The sequence below is a fragment of the Eleutherodactylus coqui genome, chromosome 12 (assembly GCF_035609145.1).
Source record: "Eleutherodactylus coqui strain aEleCoq1 chromosome 12, aEleCoq1.hap1, whole genome shotgun sequence".
Lineage (NCBI taxonomy): Eukaryota > Metazoa > Chordata > Amphibia > Anura > Eleutherodactylidae > Eleutherodactylus > Eleutherodactylus coqui.
Window position 1 is genome coordinate 24,751,308 of NC_089848.1, and position 19,683 is coordinate 24,770,990.

The following is a 19,683-nucleotide window of genomic DNA, read 5'->3' on the forward strand; positions in this document are numbered from 1 at the left end:
ATTTCATCAGGACCCGCAATAAAATGTGTTTTAAGGCACAGGAGCCTCTGGATACAGGACAGTATATCACTGTGGAGGACAAAGCGCTGGAAGTTATGCAATCTCCTAATAATTTATGGCAAATGTGGATGACGTGCAGGAAGGGTGCAACAAGTGTTTGGAGAAAAATACCCAAATTGTCCAAGAATATCCTGAATGTTCACCAACCAAATTATCAGAAGACATGGCTACGCAACTGCAGAGTCCGCAGTTTGGAGATGTAGAGCATCACATTTACTGTGATTGGCTGAGATGGGAGGTGAAACAGGATCCAGATTGTACATCATATGGACTGATGAGTCCAAATTCCACTGAGATGTCGAGATCAACATGGTTGGGCAAGACAGAATTGATGGGCCGTTAGGACATTTTGCAATGAGCGGCAGTTCAACATTAATGTCCGGCTAGGCCTGTTTGGCCAACGGTTAATCAGTCCAGTTCTCAATGCCAAGGACATACTTTCAGCACGATAGTGATGCTTATATGGGCTGCGTCATCACAGCACGGAGACTGAACTGCGTCGCCCGCTCTTCCACCGGATCACACGCAACTTGATTTTTATGTTTAGCGAACGCTGGAGGAAATGGTTTACGCTACACCTGTGTATGACATCACCCTGCGTCAAAGAATATTGGGCACAGTTGGACAATTGACGCCAGACAAATGACTTACTGCTTGTGCACAGATGTACTGTAGGAGGACACCCTGAGAACTTGTTGCCTTAAACTATTTGCTCTTCCTGCACTGTGAGGCCGTCGGCACACGGGCGGATTTGTATTGCGGTATCCAGAGCGGGGGTCCTCCTCCGGATACCGCAGCAAATGCCCCCCATAGCAGCTACGGAAAAACTTTTTCCTTTACACTAGCGGAAATCAATTGCGATTGTGTGCAGCCTTGTGAGCAGAACGTCATCATGATATGCCAGGAACATTTTTGACCCAGATTGGCAAAGGACACTATATTTGCTTCTGGCTATGACTGCATAAGTTAGCGGTCTGCTGTAGCACATTGACTTATTACAAAGTGTAAGTTTCACATGCAAAGTCCTCTTGTGTACCCCTTTTATCTTAAAGAGGACCTGCCAGCTCTCCTGATATGTGTTCCTCTAAATAATTATATTCCCCATGAAACAAAGACTATGGAACATCTTCTAGCTCTCTGCTGTTCCTCAGTTATTCCTCCTTGAAATTTAGGAATGACAACTGGGTGTTACTATTCTGCTTTTCAAAGGGGTGTATCCCTATATCATCTGACACAGCACTGACTGGACACTGTTGGACTACATAGGAACAACCCCCCCCCCCCCCAACTAGTAACACCCCGTTGCCAATTTATAAATACATTTATGGGAGGAATAACAGAGGAACAGAAAAATATAAAGTTCTAAGAAAAGATGTTCCAGAATTGGGGAATAGATTTATTAGGTTAAACAAACATGGCGGGAAAGCTGACCGATCCTCTTCATAACCCCTTAGTGACCGGACTATTTTTTGGTTTAAGGACCAAGTGATTGTCATCGTCTCACTGCAAGATACAGAACTTATGGACATAGCCATATGAGGGCTTGTTTTTTTCTTTTTTTTTTGGAGGGGGGGGGGGAGGTATTAGTTGTATTTTTAATGACCCCACCCTGCCGTACATATAATGTGGTGTTGAATGTTTATTACATTTTTTTGAGGAGGTGGGATGGGAAAAAAATCCTCAGAAATTCCACCATTGTTTTTGGGTTTTGTTCTTACGGCGTTCAGCATTCGGTAAAAATAACATGATCATTTCATTCCCTGGATCAGCACGATTACTGCAATACCAAGTTTATACAGATTATTTTTCACTACTTTTGCACAATGAAAACACATATTAACATAGTATGTAAGGCTGAAAACAGACACCTGTCCATCCAGTTCAGCCTATTACCCCCAATGTGGATCCAGAGGAAGGAAAAAAAAATCCAATGAGTTAGAAGCCAATTTCCCTCATTTAAGGCCTCATGTCAATCAACGATGATTGTTTCATCTATTACAGGTACATAAGTTGTTCATAGTGGCCCCCATAGTACGTAAGCCCCCGGATATTGTTCTTTGATATTCTTGATGTTTCGACCTTCTGCTCATCAGTCCCAGCAGCTTAGTCATCTAGTAAAGAAGAGTCTGAGACATCTGAATGTAGGATGCTTTATTTTGTATTCATGGTAAGTGATTTGTCATCTGCGCTGAAGGCAACAAGGCAATCATTTTTCCATACAGTAAAATACATCTCTTCAAGATATTTAATTAGTGATGTTGATTATCTTCTCTGCATGAATTCCTTTAATTTGCTTGGAAATGAGCTCAGCCACAATTTTCCTTTCTCCAACTTTCTTGGGGGCGCATACAATTACCGAACGAAAGATTCCTCCCGCTCTCACATCCCTACGTATGAAGGGACAACGTCAAGGGTCAAATATGTGCGAAAGTAAGAAATTAAGACTGCATGCAGAAATCTCTAACGGTTCTTTCTACTGTCTCACATTTATAGGGATTGTATGAATTAGCCAACTAGTAACTAGATAACCATCTGGTCCTTCACTGGCATAGCCATACTCAATAAAAAGGACAAGCTCTGTTGGTGGCCAAGATCGTGGATATATAAGGCCTCCCTCTTTTCGGGACTGGTGACGGCTTTCAGATGACATTTCTTTGTCTACAATCCTCAGTTGTCTTATTTACACAGAGAAATCTAATATTTATTGGTTAATCCTCAAGGATGCGGCCATTTTTTTTTTTTAAATTTGGGTTTTTCCTTCCTGCTTCGAAAAATCATAACTCTTCACATTACCCATTACCATAGCTGTCTGAGGACTTGTTTTTAGCAGGACAAGTTGTATTTTTCAATGGTACTATATAATGTACTAAAACACTTAAGAAAATTCTAAGTGGAGTGAAAAGGAGAAAAAACTAAATTAGGCCATCTTTGGTGGGTCTTGTTTCTACAGCGTACACACGGCAAAAATGACACGATGACTTTATTCCATGGGTCAGTATAATTACTACGACACCAAGGGTTTATTTTGCTGTTCTACTTTTAAAATATAAAATAAAATATAAAATTATTTTCTGCCGCCAACTTCTGGCAGCCACAACTTTTTTATTTTTCCGCCGATATAGTTGTGTGAAGGCTTGTTTTTGTGGCACACCCTGTAGCTTCTATTGGTACTTTGGAGTACATGTGACTTTTTAATCCTTTTTTTTACTTTTTATTCTTGGAGACAAAGTGACCAAAAATTGCAATTCTGTCGTTTTATTTTTTCTGACAACATTCGCCATGTGTGGTAAGTAATGCGTTACTTTTATGGATGTACGGGTACCAAATATGTTTTTAGATTTTTCATTTAGTATTTTTATCATTAATATGCCAAAAGGCGGGTGGGGTTAAACTTTTAGTACCTTCAATTTTTAATTTATTTATTTTTTTAAATAATTAATAAGTAGAGATGAGCGAGCATACTCGTCCGAGCTTGATGCTCGTTCGAGTATTAGGGTGCTCGAGATGCTCGTTACTCAAGACGAGCACCACGCGGTACTCGTCTCGATTAAATGAGCACTGACCATTGAATTCAATGGAGCCGGCAATACAGCCGGCTCCATTGAAAGCAATGGGCTGCCGGCGATCGCGGGATGAATTGTCGGGAAGGGCTTAAATATATAAGCCCTTCCCTGCAATCCATCCAGAAATGTGTAAAAATAAAAAAAATATATATACTCACCTTGTCCCGGCAGACGGAGTTCAGCGCGGCCGGCCTGCAGTGGGTGTGAAGGGGGTGTGAGTCAGACATGCCCCTGATTGGCTCAGCGCTGAGCCAATCAGAGGCAGATCTCACTCACACCCATTCATGAATTCATGAATGGGTGAGTGAGTGTTGCCTCTGAATGGCTCAGCGCAGCTCTCAGCTGAATGACAGCAGTTCAGCACCACAGTGCAGGGGACAGCAGGAGAACACGCGGCTGTGCCCCGGCAGCTGAAGGGAGGTGAGTATCTATTTTTTTTGTTTTTTAAATCACTTTTAATTCATTTCCAGGGAATGGCTTATATGTAAAGTCCTTCCCTGAAAAAGAATTCAGGTGTGCCAGCGGCTCCATTGAGGAGAATGCCTGCATTTTTATTCTTTTTTACACTAAAATCTTTCTTTTTCAGGTAAGGGCTTATATTTTTAAGACCTTCCCGAAAATTCATCCAGCGCTCGCCGGCAGCCCATTGCTTTCAATGGAGCCGGCTGTATTGCCGGCTCCATTGAATTCAATGGGCTAACATCGTTCTTCTCTGCCACAGCTGTTACAGCTGTGGCAGAGGAGAACGATCATTATGCTGACAGTGGGGGGGGGGGGGGGGGGGTCTCACTCTTGCCACTATTGTGACTTAATAGTGAGACCTCGGAGGCCGAAATGCAGCCATGCATGTTGCTCCTCGCGTGCCCTATCCATTTCTGTGTTTTTTACATGACTTTGGTGATTTGCTAAGATTTTCACAAATGAAAACCTTAGCGGAGCACCAGTCATATACAAAAATGCTCGAGTCGCCCATTGACTTCAATGGGGTGCGTTACTCGAAACGAACTCTCGAGCATCACTGAAAGTTCGACTCGAGTAACGAGCACCCGAGCATTTTGGTGCTCGCTCATCTCTATTAATAAGGCATTTTAAAACTGATTTTTACATGTTCTTCAGTCCCCATATGTGATAAGAACTGGCGATGGTTTGATCGCTCCTGCAGTATGATATAATAGTATACTATGAGTATAGTATCGCGGGGGGGCGGCTTAAGAATTGATGGCATTTAAAGGGTTAACAGCTGCGATCAGCCAGCACCCGCATTGTATGGAGTGGGATCAACCCCCGATCCCCATCCATACAAACTCCGAACCTCCATGGCGTAAATGTACATCCTGGAGCATGAAGGGGTTAAAAAATTTCTTAGTTTTTTAATCCATAAATTGAAAACCCCCTCTCCAAACCCACACTCAATGGAGTCAAGCCTATTCTGCCTACCCTTGTCCCACGTATACTGAGTCAGTAAAGGTATCACAGGCACACTTTATTTACCCGTGATCAAACTTTTCCAGGCGGAAGAGGCCGAGTCCTTCCACATGTAGCTCACATTTCTCCAAGGGAACACTTAGAGTATTCTTAAATGTGAATGTGCAAGTAAAATCTTCATTAATCTTTCCAGTTTCTGGCATCTAGAGATAAAGGGTAAAATATATGGTGACATTCATAATAGACATTCACTCTACCGTATGATGATTGCTTCAATGCCAGAGCGCAAAGCTAAAGGAGGTTTTATCATAGCAGGACAAAAAAATCTAACATATTTAAACCTGTGTGTGAACTTCGCTAATTGCTAACTATGGGTCAATTAATTAGTTATATCCATGACTGTGTACAAATATATTTACATAAGATAACACCAGGCCTTGCATTGTATGGCCTAAATCAGGACGACCGGTTTTAAACAAAGTGTGGCCATGGGCAAAATTCAAAGTGGGGCCCAAAATTCTGAAATATTGTACCAACCTAATTGTAGTGGCCCAGAGTTAATGGGGTCCCCTCCAGAATGGTCTATGTATGTCTTATGTCACTGTCTTGTCAGTATCTTATTTGCAGAGTGCATTAGATGTATGTGTATTGGATGGTTGCAGGACTGAAAGAGTTAATATCTGGTATGTTCTGTCCTGTCTGGAAAATGTATCGTTTTGTGTGTTTCGTTTGTGGTCATGTGATGGTGTTATAGATAGGTGTTTGTAGGAATGCAAAGAGAGAAGTCAGAGAAGGGTAGTCTGAGGCAGAGTGAAGAGTAGTGCAGCCAGAGAGAGGAGACACTACAGAGAAGCTGTCAGGTCAGTCTGTGTGTGGGGTATGGAGGAGGCCGAGCGATTGCCTGATGCTTAGCCTGGGCCCGTCCAACCCAGGTACTACTGCTGAGTACTGAGAGAATGGAACCGTTTATCAGCAAGAAGAGAGGAAAGCAAGTGTGAGTGTTTTGCGGGTGGAAAAAGTGATTGCCAGGAGTGAAAGGACTGGCAGATAACTTGGACTGTGGATTGTTCCAATACTCCGTGTTCCACTGAGATAGAAGTCTTGTATGCTGTGATTTCTGCAATTGTTATTGACATTATTGAAAAGTTTAAAGAAATGGACAAGATTGACCGTTCCTGGTTTTGTTCCAAAATATACTCTTCTGGTCTTGGACTATTTTATTTGTCTACAAGATCCATTCCAGGAGAAGGAATGGTGGCATCATGAGTGACAATTGGACTTAAGGTAACCCCCGGTTACTATCCCTGTGATCTCCCCCAGCGGTAACGGGGTCGGGTTCTGAGCTCCCTTTAGGGAGGAGACTGTAGAGCCCTGTGACAAGGATAACCTCTCTACCCCTCTGTCTCCTTGGCTGTGGTCTGCTCCTCGGACGTGCACTAATCAATAGCCATTTTAGACTCAGTACGTTAGCTGTGAACAGTGTCCTCTTCAGACTCCTGAGATGACTTCCATGTTATGTGCATCCTGACCAAGTGCAAATTAAAGTGATTATCCCAAAATAGACTTTTATCACCTATTCTATGGATGGGTGATAAGTGTGATGGGTGAGGGTCTCATCACTGACCGTTTCACCAATCCTGAAAATGAGGATCCCAAGTCCCCTTCTTCTCGTCGCCGCGGGCTTGCTCTAAACCGACATGCAGTGACATGAAGAATGAGAGGGATAGCAGTCACACATGCACAGTGCTAGTTTGTTCAATTCAATGGGGCTGATAGAAATGGCACAGGTACTCTGCTTTCTCCAGTAGAGCCACCAAATTGAACAGAGAAGAGAAGAAGGGGACACAAGACTCCAGCGTTCAGGAGCAGTAGGGTTCTCATCTGTAAGACCCCATCAATCAGACTTTTATCAGCTATCCATTGATGCTAAAAGTCAATTCTGGTAGAACCCCTTTAGTTCTCGTTTACACTAGCACTGTTTTTGTGCATGATAGCCGTGCAAGAAGATCGCATCTAAATAGAACCAGTGGTTTCCTATGGAACTGTTCAGAAGAATGAATTTTAGATGCGCAAAACGCCCGCAACAATCAAAGATAGGACATGCGAGTGCTATGCCCGCCTATAGCTCTGTGCTGTGTGCAAAGATAGGACCAGTCCTATCTTTGCTGCGTGCTTCCCATAGACTCCTATGGGAGCTAGAAAGCATGCACCTCGCATCACAGATTATGTCAACAGGCTACTTCAAGTGGCAGGAATTAACCCATTCACCTGATCTTTAGAGCAGCTTAGCCGCGATCTTTTTGTGCGGCTATCATGCGCAAAAACAGCGCTCATCTGAGCGAGGCCGTAAGGTTAGAATCTGCTCTGGGCTTTATGAAGATGGCAGACCCCCTACCAGTAAATATTGAATGATGATCTGATGCTTACTCCATAGATCAATAACAGAACCAAGATTACTGCATAGATACAGTAGCAGAATCAAACTTACTACATGACTACAGTAATAAAACCAAACTCCTACACAGATACAATAACAGAACCAAGCTTACTAGATACAGTACCAGAACCAAGATCCTGTATAGATACATTACCAAAATAAGCCTATATTTACCATTATGAAAGAAAAAAAGCCATGCATTAAAAACAGCATGTCTTTGTGTCCCCTTTTTTATGACCCTCCTTGTGGATTTTGGCGCAGATCAACTATTTGGATTTCTCGCCATTGAACTTAATGGGGAATATTCGCAGCAAAGTTATATCAATCGGCAGCATAAACTGACCTGTAAACCTGAAATCCGCACCACAGGTCAATGTCCGCTGTGGATTTTCTTTGCGTAGTGTGGATGAGTTTCTTGAACTTTCATCCACATTGGTTGTTCTGTGAAATGCTGCAGGTTTTCCACCTACCATCCCAGTGAAGCCGTCCCGTTAAGGACTTACCTCTAGGCCGCTCCCAGATAAGTGTATTTAAGCTCCATATTTGGCCTGTATTTTGCAATCCGTATTACGGAGCTAATGTAAATCTCTGTGTTTTCTCACATTTTGTAAAAACGCAGCATCAACTATTTTTTGCATTTTTGACTCCGTATTTGTATTCTTTTTTTATATTAAGAAAACATGGATCAGTATTTGCCCAGTAGAAAATAAAATATCCAGGGCAAAAACTGTTCAAATCCTGGTGACGTACGGCTGTAATGTCATCGTGTGGTCCGCATTACGGATCTGTATTACGGATGTGTTACAATACGCTCGTCTGAAGCCGGCCTCAAGGTGTGCTCACACATGTCTAAAGCCGGCCTCAGGGTGTACTCATATGTGTGAAGCCGGCCTCAAGGTGTGCTCATATGTCTGAAGCCGGCCTCAAGGTGTGCTCATATGTCTGAAGCCGGCCTCAAGGTGTGCTCACATGTCTGAAGCCGGCCTCAAGGTGTGCTCACATGTCTGAAGCCGGCCTCAGGGTGTGCTCACATGTCTGAAGCCGGCCTCAGGGTGTGCTCACATGTCTGAAGCCGGCCTCAGGGTGTGCTCATATGTGTGAAGCCGGCCACAAGGTGTGCTCATATGTGTGAAGTCGGCCTCAAGGTGTGCTCATATGTCTAAAGCCGGCCTCAGGGTGTGCTCATATGTCTGAAGCCAGCCTCAAGGTGTGCTCATATGTCTGAAGCCGGCCTCAGGGTGTGCTCATATGTCTGAAGCCGGCCTCAGGGTGTGCTCATATGTCTGAAGCCGGCCTCAGGGTGTGCTCATATGTCTGAAGCCAGCCTCAAGGTGTGCTCATATGTCTGAAGCCAGCCTCAAGGTGTGCTCATATGTCTGAAGCCGGCCTCAGGGTGTGCTCACATGTCTGAAGCCGGCCTCAGGGTGTGCTCACATGTCTGAAGCCGGCCTCAGGGTGTGCTCACATGTCTGAAGCCGGCCTCAGGGTGTGCTCACATGTCTGAAGCCGGCCTCAGGGTGTGCTCACATGTCTGAAGCCGGCCTCAGGGTGTGCTCATATGTGTGAAGCCGGCCACAAGGTGTGCTCATATGTGTGAAGTCGGCCTCAAGGTGTGCTCATATGTCTAAAGCCGGCCTCAGGGTGTGCTCATATGTCTGAAGCCAGCCTCAAGGTGTGCTCATATGTCTGAAGCCGGCCTCAGGGTGTGCTCATATGTCTGAAGCCGGCCTCAGGGTGTGCTCATATGTCTGAAGCCAGCCTCAAGGTGTGCTCATATGTCTGAAGCCAGCCTCAAGGTGTGCTCATATGTCTGAAGCCGGCCTCAGGGTGTGCTCATATGTCTGAAGCCAGCCTCAAGGTGTGCTCATATGTCTGAAGCCGGCCTCAGGGTGTGCTCATATGTGTAAAGTCGGCCTCAAGGTGTGCTCATATGTCTAAAGCCGGCCTCAGGGTGTGCTCATATGTCTGAAGCCAGCCTCAAGGTGTGCTCATATGTCTGAAGCCGGCCTCAGGGTGTGCTCATATGTCTGAAGCCGGCCTCAAGGTGTGCTCATATGTCTGAAGCCGGCCTCAGGGTGTGCTTATATGTCTGAAGCCGGCCTCAGGGTGTGCTCACATGTCTGAAGCCGGCCTCAAGGTGTGCTCACATGTCTGAAGCCGGCCTCAGGGTGTGCTCACATGTCTGAAGCCGGCCTCAGGGTGTGCTCACATGTCTGAAGCCGGCCTCAGGGTGTGCTCACATGTCTGAAGCCGGCCTCAGGGTGTGCTCACATGTCTGAAGCCGGCCTCAGGGTGTGCTCACATGTCTGAAGCCGGCCTCAAGGTGTGCTCACATGTCTGAAGCCGGCCTCAAGGTGTGCTCACATGTCTGAAGCCGGCCTCAGGGTGTGCTCACATGTCTGAAGCCGGCCTCAGGGTGTGCTCACATGTCTGAAGCCGGCCTCAGGGTGTGCTCACATGTCTGAAGCCGGCCTCAGGGTGTGCTCACATGTCTGAAGCCGGCCTCAGGGTGTGCTCACATGTCTGAAGCCGGCCTCAGGGTGTGCTCACATGTCTGAAGCCGGCCTCAGGGTGTGCTCACATGTCTGAAGCCGGCCTCAGGGTGTGCTCACATGTCTGAAGCCGGCCTCAGGGTGTGCTCACATGTCTGAAGCCGGCCTCAGGGTGTGCTCACATGTCTGAAGCCGGCCTCAGGGTGTGCTCACATGTCTGAAGCCGGCCTCAAGGTGTGCTCACATGTCTGATTTACGATGGAATTTCCACAGCTGACAAAATCTGTAGCAAATCCGCACCAAAACTTGTATCAAAACCTGCAGTATTTGCTGCTGATTTTGCTGCAGATCCACAGCAGATTTTAACTGTTTAATTAAAATTCAATTGAAGGGCTAAAATACACAGAAAATTTGGACGCAGATTTGGTGCAGATTTTTTTCATCTGTGAAAATTCTGCAGGAAACCAGCTTTGTGTGACCCGGCGCCGTGAGAGTGCGTCCGAGCACAGTGCATACACGGAGTATTTCCTCTGTGGATTTGTGTGCGGCAGATGTGCAGCGTATTACAGTTCAAGCAATGTGGATGTGAATTCAACAAACTCATCCACATTATGCAGAGAAAACCCACGGCGGAAACTGATCAGCGGTGCAGATTTCATATATTTTATCCATTCATGCCGTGGATTTTCACAGCAAATTTCACCCCTTCAAATGAGGGGTGAAATCCGCAGCGATTCCACACCAAATCTTGTGCAGATTCATTGTAGATTTTAGTGCGGCCTGCCACAGAGGAGCCATGGTGGCCGTAGCCGGAAGCATATTAGCCTTACTCCCCACTTCTACACGAGCCAACCTAAACAACCAATCACTGTGAACCAGCCAAACCAAATAACCAATCACCGGGAATCAGGCAACCCAAATAACTAATTATTGAGAATGAGTAAATCCAAACAACCAATCAGATTGCGAATGGTATGCATTTAGGGAGTAATGTAGATATATGCTAGCCGGAAGTCTGTGCCAGCGGTTTGGATGGCCGCTCAAACAGCCAGTACAACAGTCCCTCATTGGTCTTCTGACGCTGGTCTGGTGGCACACTGTGCAGCAAAGCTATTGGGTAGGAGTGGAGGGGGCTTCCGTTCTCCCCTCAAGGTATCCTGCCGTGGTGCTACTCTTCGCATTTTCTCAGGCCGCTCAGCGTCTTCCACAGACTGCCAATGCAGCAGTTGAAAAGGACATTGATGACATTGCCCAGTTTGCCCTCCCTAACGTGAGCCGTGCTTAAAAGTTGTATGTGCTGGAGTGAACTATGATTGGGTTAGAGAGATAGTAAAATTAACGTTTTCTTGGTCCTGTTAGCACCAGGTGCCGCATATGTTGGAGATACGACCATCCGTTCTTACAATCACCATACGCTGCAGCTAATGGCAAGACGTTTGGCTTTGAGATATTACTTTTTACTCCCCCACCTCTTATTACAGGTGATATAGTTAAAGAAAACAAATCACATAAATATACATCTGGAACTGGACCAAACATGGACTTTAGTTGGTACTTTAAGGGCTCATACGCTCAAACCTATTATGACTCCATACAATGGACAAGTTATAGCCATATTATGGCACTCGTAGAGGCGCATCAGGCCCTACTGTATCTCTACAAGCCTCCATATGAACCAGACAACCAATATAATGTGCGCCATTTGTGTGGTATGATGGAGGTATTCTCCCCTGGAAGCATTGGTTCCCAGGAGAGTATCTTCATAATACATGCAGTGCCCAATGCACAAGGCCTGTACTGGCTCTACCAACACAGGTCGGTCATTATACTTCTGGGCTTTGATGAAGATGGTAAAAACTACAGGGTTTATTTACTATTCGAAATACAACAGTTTTCTGGCACAAATGACACCACAAACCTGTCTTCCATGCCTGTGCCACATTTATCATGTACTTTTAGACACTTTTAAAAAGTTTTTCTGACTTGTCTCAAAAAAGGCATAAATTGTGCCAAGAATTGCACCAAATTATGGCAAATTGTGCCAGAATTTTAGCACAATTTTTGGTGTAAACTAAGACCGTTATTAAGTGGTCTAAAACTAGACTAGAAAGTCTTAAAAAATTCGACAAATGTATCAATCAGTGATAAATCTGGGGCACATTTAAGATTGTCTAGTCTACGTTTGCACTGGCTAACTATCATACAGCATTAGTAAATAAGCCCCTTTGTGTTCCGTTTCTCTCAGGTGCAAAATGAATGAAGTGCATGAAGGAATGAGATTTGCATATGATGGGAAGTAGAACTTACCTCCACTTTGATTGGTGGGTACACAAATGGTATGACCAGGCACTCACTAGTTTTTTCCTGATCCTCTTTAGTTACTGTTATGACATTGAATCTAATCATGAGCTCATCGTCTACTAGAGTCATAGACTTCATGTAATCGTCCGCAGCAACGGTCACAGGAATGGTGGCAACTACATATGTGATGGAGCAAGAAAAAGGAAGGAAGATAAATGTACATAGATATGACTTCTGTCATTACGGAGAGCCGGTCAGCTCTAACAACAGGTCTGTTCTAGTAAATAGCTGTATTCTCCATAAAATAACAATTCTGACACATCTTTCCTTTGAGTTTGCACTGGGTTGTTCTGTTATTCTGCTTGAGAATGTATGAACAGACTGACAAGTGGGCGTTACCATTCAGTGTCAATGTGTGTAGGGATATGCCCCATCATCAAGAGGGAATGATAACGCCCAGTTGTCAATCTGTTCATACATTAACTATGTTAACATATAAAGAGATTGACAACTGGGCGTTACCATTCCCTCTTGATGATGGGGCATATCCCCAAATACTTTGGCATTGTGCTGGCAGCATTAGACTGTACAGGATCACACATATACGTATTGACAAAAGAAATGGTAACAATTTATTTGTACATTCCCAGAATAAATAGGAGAGGAACAGCATAATGTGAAGTTCTAATTTAACCCATTAGGCACCACAATACGCCTTTCTACTGACCTCACTAATGGGCTTTAAACCTACACATAAATCTTTTTAAGGCAGCGACTTGGCTAGTACTGACAGCCAGGCTCCTGCTCTAACCGCCATATGCAGGGATACCTCAGATCCTGGCAGTTTAACATCTTACATCCCAGAATCAATAGCAACTGCAGCATATAGGCAGATGACAGGGGGTAGGGGCTCCTTCTGTCACCCATCGGCATCTTGCAATGTGATCATAAAGTACCAATGAGTTCCCATGGCAGCCAAAAGCCTGACAAAGGCCTCCTTGTCTGCCAGGGAACTCAGCCTATTAAACCTTACCTCCAGCCTCGTCTAATATGCTGCTGTCATAGGCATAGTAGAATGCACTACATAAGTAAGGCAGTGTGTTATCCTAGCAATAGAACAATCACATTTTCAAGTCCCCTTGAGGGACCAAAAATATACTCAAAAAAATGTAATAAATTTCAAATAGAGAAGAAAATCCAGTAAATAACAATGTATTTTTCCCCACAAAAAATAGATTTTAAGTGAATAAAATACAAAAAATATATGTATTTATAAAAAAAGCAAAACATAATGGGTACTGCCATTGTAAAAATAGTTTAAGGCTGGGTTCACACGGGGCGGATTTGCCGCGGACATTCCGTCCGGACTTTCGCAGCGGCAAATTTGCCTGCGGATGCTAATCCCGGGGTTAGCCAGCCATGTGGACAAGATTTCTCAGAAATCTCGTCCACAGGGGACGGCGAATCCGCCGCGGCAAAGCCGGCTGAAGCTGGCACTGTGGTGCGGATTCGCCAGCCGCAGCATGTTCATTTTTTTACTCCTTCTGCTGTGGCCGCGCTCTCCTCTATGGGAGTGCCGGCTGCAGTGGAAGAGCAAGCAGCCCCGTGTAAACCCAGCCTAAAAAAGTAACGCCTGAACTGTTTGTTTTTTTTCACTCACAAAAATGCAATAAAAAAAGCAAACAAAAAGTCATATATACCTAAAATTGGTACCGATTTAAACTGCCACTATTACAAAAAAAAACCCCCAAAAAACAAGCCCTCACAGAGCTCTGCCGCAGAATAAATAAAAATGCTATGGGTCTTCGAATGCGGCGATGCAGAGTCAATTTCTTTTCTTTAAAAATGTATTTTTATTGTGAAAAATAGTCAAAAATAAAACAAAAAAATCTACATAAACTCGGCCACGGTGGACAGATGGGATTTTGACCCAACTTGGTTACCGCAGCAAGGAAACCCAACTTAAACAGGGACTGCTACGTACTGCAGCTAATTTCTATCTGGAGCACAAGTGGATACGACGGTCAGAAGTCAAGTTAATGGTATAACATACCTTGTTTCTCTGCCACCTCCACCGTCTCTACAATGGTCGCCAGTGATGCCACAATTTTGCCAGTATAGGTCTGCAGCTGACAGCCGGCAGTGACCGTCACCGTTTTTGCCTGATCTGACTCATTTTCAACCAATATATTAAGTGACAGGGGATTCCCTGGAGGCAACTCCTTCTCTCCTGTGACCTGAATCTTAATGCCGGGTGGAGGGCGTGCGGGAGGAGCTGCGAACACGGAGCAACTGTCCGACTTTAGGTTGGCGCAGGCGGTTTGGAAGGTTTCACGCTCTTCTGCAGAACCTGGACGACAAAGATATATTATTACATTATATGGCACATTTCTGTTTTCACTAAAAAACTTACCAATTCATGAAATTCAATGCAGCCAAGATCCCTGCTTAAGGCCAATTTCAGACGAGCGTCTTTCAGGCGCATTGCTGCATTCATATTACGGCCGTGTCCCGGCCTGACCGCAGGGTTTTACCAACACGAACCTAGGTCACAATAGACACCTATGATGTTCCAAGCTTGCATCAGTAAACTCTGCGGTCAAGTTGGGACACACATGAATGCAGAAATGCGCCTGCAATACGCTCATCAGAAAGCAGCCTTAGGCCAGATTCACATGGGCGTATTTGCGCGCGCAATGTGCAGTGAATAGTACCCATTGATTTCGATGGGTTATGTCACATGCTTGTATTTTCCTTATATATATGGGCGTACAGTTCACAGATTGTTACTTACCCTCTTTGTGTTTGTATTGTAATGTAATGTCATGTCTCAAGTTCTTATTAACTGCCTTAGTACTGATGGACTTCCCAATGCTCTTTTTCTCCTCCCTTAAGAGGGTGTAGTCCTCTTCTTCATCGTCTCTCACTAGCCATTCCATCTTGTCAGCATTAACCTCAGCAAACACAAACTTGGCATCATACGGCAGATATACCACTCCGGTTTTGATGGCTGTCAGAGAACAAGGGCCGCACTGGAAGATACCTAGATATTTATTGAAGAAAGTGAATATTGGTAAGTTTCATAAATAACTTCCTCCACAGTCAAACATTAGCAGTAGAATGAGATGTCCCGAAAACCTGGATGACTTTTGATGTGGCCCAGTCATAGGATGTCAGCTTCACCCCTCACTACCGGGTTCCCATCTGCCCAATGTTGCCATCATAACTGTTCATGGATTAGTATCTGGATAAAAACTTTTCTTTCCATTTATTTGCATAGAAATCCATCTGCATTCCTATTGCATTGTTGGGGTTTATCACATTTAGTAATGTGATGTGGTTTCCCATGGAGATAATGCTAAAAGTGTTTCTTTTAACTGCTTTATGAAAAAAACACAATAAATGTGTCATTGTTTTCTGCATTATTTGCAATGATGTACTGGTTTGTATCTTTCCGGATCACTACGGGTACATGTGAATGTATCACAAAAAGTAGTGGCAGGTTGCTAGGCTATGTCATTGTCTAGTTACATCACCCCAGCTCGATTCAGCTAGCCTTACGTTGTCCAGTTACCATTCACCTTAGAATTTGTTTTTCCCTCAACAATCACAAGATGTCCAGGCCCGGGGGCAGACAAACAGTCTGAAACCATGATGCTCCCTCCGCCATGTTTCACGGCTGGGACAAGGTTTTGGTATTAGTGCGCAGTGGTCTTTTTAATTCAAGCATAGTGTTGTACATTTGTGCTAAGAAGTTTCAATTTTGTCTCACTGATCCATAAAACATTTTCCCCAAAGCATTGGGGAATATCTAGGTGGTCTCAGGCAATGTGAGGTGGCCTACAATGGAAAGCAGTAGCTTTCTTTGATGGTGTCCTTCCATGAGCACCATTCTTGTTCAGTGTTTTTGTAATAGTGGACACATGAACCCTTGTAGTTTGTAGAGTCTTCTGTAAGACTTTTGTTGTTTCTTTCTTACCTCTTTCAAGATTGCTTGTTGTGATCTTGGAGTATTCTTAACAAGATGTCCATTCCTAGTGACAGTAGCACCAGTTTTGAATTTTCTCCATTTGTAGATAACTTGTCTGACAATGGATTGATATACACCCAAGTCTTTAGAAATGTTTCTGCAGCCTTTTCTAGCTTCATAAGTCTCTATAATATGATTTTATGTCTTCTAAACGTTGTTTGCATTGAAGCATGGTTCAGACTAACCAATTTTTCTTGAGAAAAACATTTGTCAGTAACCAGGCTTTGTGTGCCTTTATTTAATGGACAAAGCACCCATGGAACCCACACTTCTAATCTCTCACCTTCAAAACTAATGTACCTTTTGCCAGTTAGTTTTAGGCAAAGTTAACAGAGGTTCACTTACTTTTTCTTCCTGGACTATGGATATTCACTCAAAGTGCTTAAAAAAATTCATGAGCAGTACAACTATATGTGTGATTAGTCTGTGCCTGTCTTAAGGGTGCATTCACACGGGCGAGTACAATATTGGTCCGCGAAACTCAGACTGATATCGTACTCTTAAACTTGGGATCTTGGATGCGAGCATGATGCATTTTCGCTTAAAAAAATGCATTTACGTCTATGTACTTGTGATTTTCGGGTGCACGAAAAAAGTGCATCCAGTGGTTTAAATGGCAAAAATTGCATTCTACTAGCATGCAAATCTCATGGCATGCGAGTGCAGTGCAATTTTTTAAAAAGAGCCCATAGGGAATAATGAGTGATTTCCTGCGAGGAATTTCCCTAAAATAGTATATACAGCGATTTATCAATCTAGAAGCATCGCTGTGTGAGGAAAATTGCTAATGTGAATAAACATATTGAAATCAATGTGTTATTTTCATGCACGAGTTCCATCCATATTGCAATCAGACGGAACTGGCGCGAGAAGCTCTCCCATGTGAATGCACCCTAAAATTGTGATAGAAATAACAATCAGGCCACATTTTATTAGTAATCAGTGCAGAAAGCCAGGCGATTGCAAAAGGTTCACTAGTTTTTTCTTGCATACGCACTCATTTTGGGACATTTGTAAAACGTATTCTGCTGCAACCAGTAAAGTGAAAAGTCTTTACCCTGCGCCATCCATCTTACCTTCACTTGGTTCCTGTGGGGTTGCATCAATAGCTTGCCAGCCATCATATCCATCAGGAAGGTCTGGTCGCTTCATCCATACATCATTCCAGACATGGAAGTTCCTAAAATAGACATCTTTCTGATGAATGCTGATAAATGATGTAATTCCAACCAGCATTCAGTATATGTGCAACACGGAAGATGATCCAATATGTAAAGATTTCATGATCATAAATGTAGATATATGGTTGTGAAGTTCATATAAAACACTTTGTGAGCACAGACAGGTTATGGTTAGAATCCATACAGAACAACTGCAATCATTGCACAGGGCTTTAATATCGATGACCTCTATTTAGGATGACTTTCATGACTTCAGCAAGTGCCATATCCCCTGCATTGCTTATATATACATAGTATCCATTTGTGACTGTGCTTATTAAGGCCACGCACTTCCGTGTATGGTACTATATCTGGAGATATAGTGCCTATAACACGCTCCATGCAGATAGAACAGCTTGTTTAATGTGACAGGTTCTGTTCAAACCCCACATCCAAACCCTTACCACCTTCTGCCATCCCTAACTAGAATCACAGAATGGTAAAGTTGGAAGGGACCTCCTGGGTCATCTGGTCAAACCCCCTGCTCAGTGCAGGATCACTAGATCATGCCAGACAGATGACCAAATATCTCTGGAATCTGCTTTTTCCTCAACTTTGAGTAAAGAAAAATAGTAGTGCATGCCCTTATCTCCCACCTAGACTACTACAACATTCTCCTCTGTGACCTCCCATACAACATTCTTGCACCTCTCATTTCTGCTGCCCAACTGATCCACCGCTCCCCCTATTCCTCCTCTGCCTCTGCACTCTGTCAATCCCTATATTGACTAACTTTTGTCCAGAGAATCCAATATAAAATGTAAACCATGACATACAAGGCCGTCTGCAACCTGTCCCCGCCACACCTCTTTGACCTGATCACCTGATACCTTCCTACATATAAACTCTGATCCTCACAAGGCCTCCTTCTTTGCTGTCTTCTTGCGTGTTCCTCACATAATCTCCGAGATTTCTCCCATGCATTCCCCATCAACAGGGATACCATCCACTAGATGGAGATGAGTAGATCCACAGAGCTACAAGGATTCCACTGAACAGCCTTTTGGAATACAAACAGTAGGCAAAGAACAGCAAGATGCATCTATTGGTCACGTACACCCCGTAGATAAACATCTTAAGAAGAATCACTGCTGATCTCCAACCCATACTCCACAAAAAGACGACAGACTTATGGAAATATTCCCGGATGTACATCTCCCCAGCCACCAAATTTAAGAAATCTCCTCATCAGAAGTGGCCTCTCAACACCATCAGAGACCGGCACTTTCCCTTGTAACATTGGAAAATACAAATCCTATACCCACACCCTATCAATAGACACCGTCCATATACCCAACACACAACGGGACTATAAAATAACTGATACTTTCTCCTGTACATCCTCCAATGGTATACAAGGTGCCATATTGGAATTTATATTGGAAAGACAAAACAAAAACTCTGGTTCAGGATGAATTTGCAGAGAAACAAACCAGTAGGGAACCATTTCTCTGGACCGGATCACAGTTTAATGGATCTGAAAGTTTTGATACTCAAAGGACTTGAGACAGAAAATATGGGAATTTAAATTAACGAGAACTTTCCAGACATTAAGACGTGGGATTTATTTACCCCCTGGGTATGTCATGCTATCTAGACTCTTCCCATCCATCAACCTTTTCTCTGATTTCTGCAACGATCTCCAGCCCGCTCTGCCTGTAGTCACTGACTGAAAGAAAGAATATTAAGAGGATACGAAGAGGCACATCAGTGTTTGGGAAGCACTTTCTTACCAAATTGAATCACTTGAGTAGTCATCCATTTTTTCTCCTCTCTCATTCATGTAAAAATCAATCTTTAGATTCTCCTCAGTGTCATGAGCCGAAGAAAAGTTAGTGACACTCCTTGCTGGGATTCCCAGGCAGCGCATAACTATGATAGGGAAAAATAATGGGACATATAAAGATGATTTCTGTACAACCCTGAAATAGCTAAAATGGGTTGTTGAAGAATAATATGGTGGAAAACAATAATGGCAATGATAGGCTACAACCTTCTGTAACCAATCAGATTTTTTGAATAGGCTATCTATGTTTTATCAGCTGGGTCTGTTCCTGTGTTATCAACGAAGGTGACTCGTGGGAATATTGCAACACCTATATTCTGCTAATCGGCAAAAGGATGCTGGGTCAGACCCTGCTGATAAAACATAGAT

General features: G+C 43.7%; 1 protein-coding gene across 1 annotated transcript in view; it reads right to left on the reverse strand.

Moving 5' to 3' along the window:
- Positions 1-2,210: 2,210 nt before the first annotated feature.
- Positions 2,211-19,683, reverse strand: part of TGM4 (transglutaminase 4) — a 31,280-nt gene continuing 13,807 nt past the window's right edge. Inside the window, exons 7-13 of the mRNA XM_066584526.1 lie at positions 19,262-19,400; positions 17,385-17,488; positions 15,073-15,321; positions 14,332-14,628; positions 12,285-12,454; positions 5,115-5,251; positions 2,211-2,447 (exon numbers count right to left, since the gene is read on the reverse strand). Coding sequence (XP_066440623.1) covers positions 2,306-2,447; positions 5,115-5,251; positions 12,285-12,454; positions 14,332-14,628; positions 15,073-15,321; positions 17,385-17,488; positions 19,262-19,400 — 1,238 coding nt within the window. The 3' untranslated portion in view covers positions 2,211-2,305. The remainder of the gene's footprint in view (positions 2,448-5,114; positions 5,252-12,284; positions 12,455-14,331; positions 14,629-15,072; positions 15,322-17,384; positions 17,489-19,261; positions 19,401-19,683) is intronic.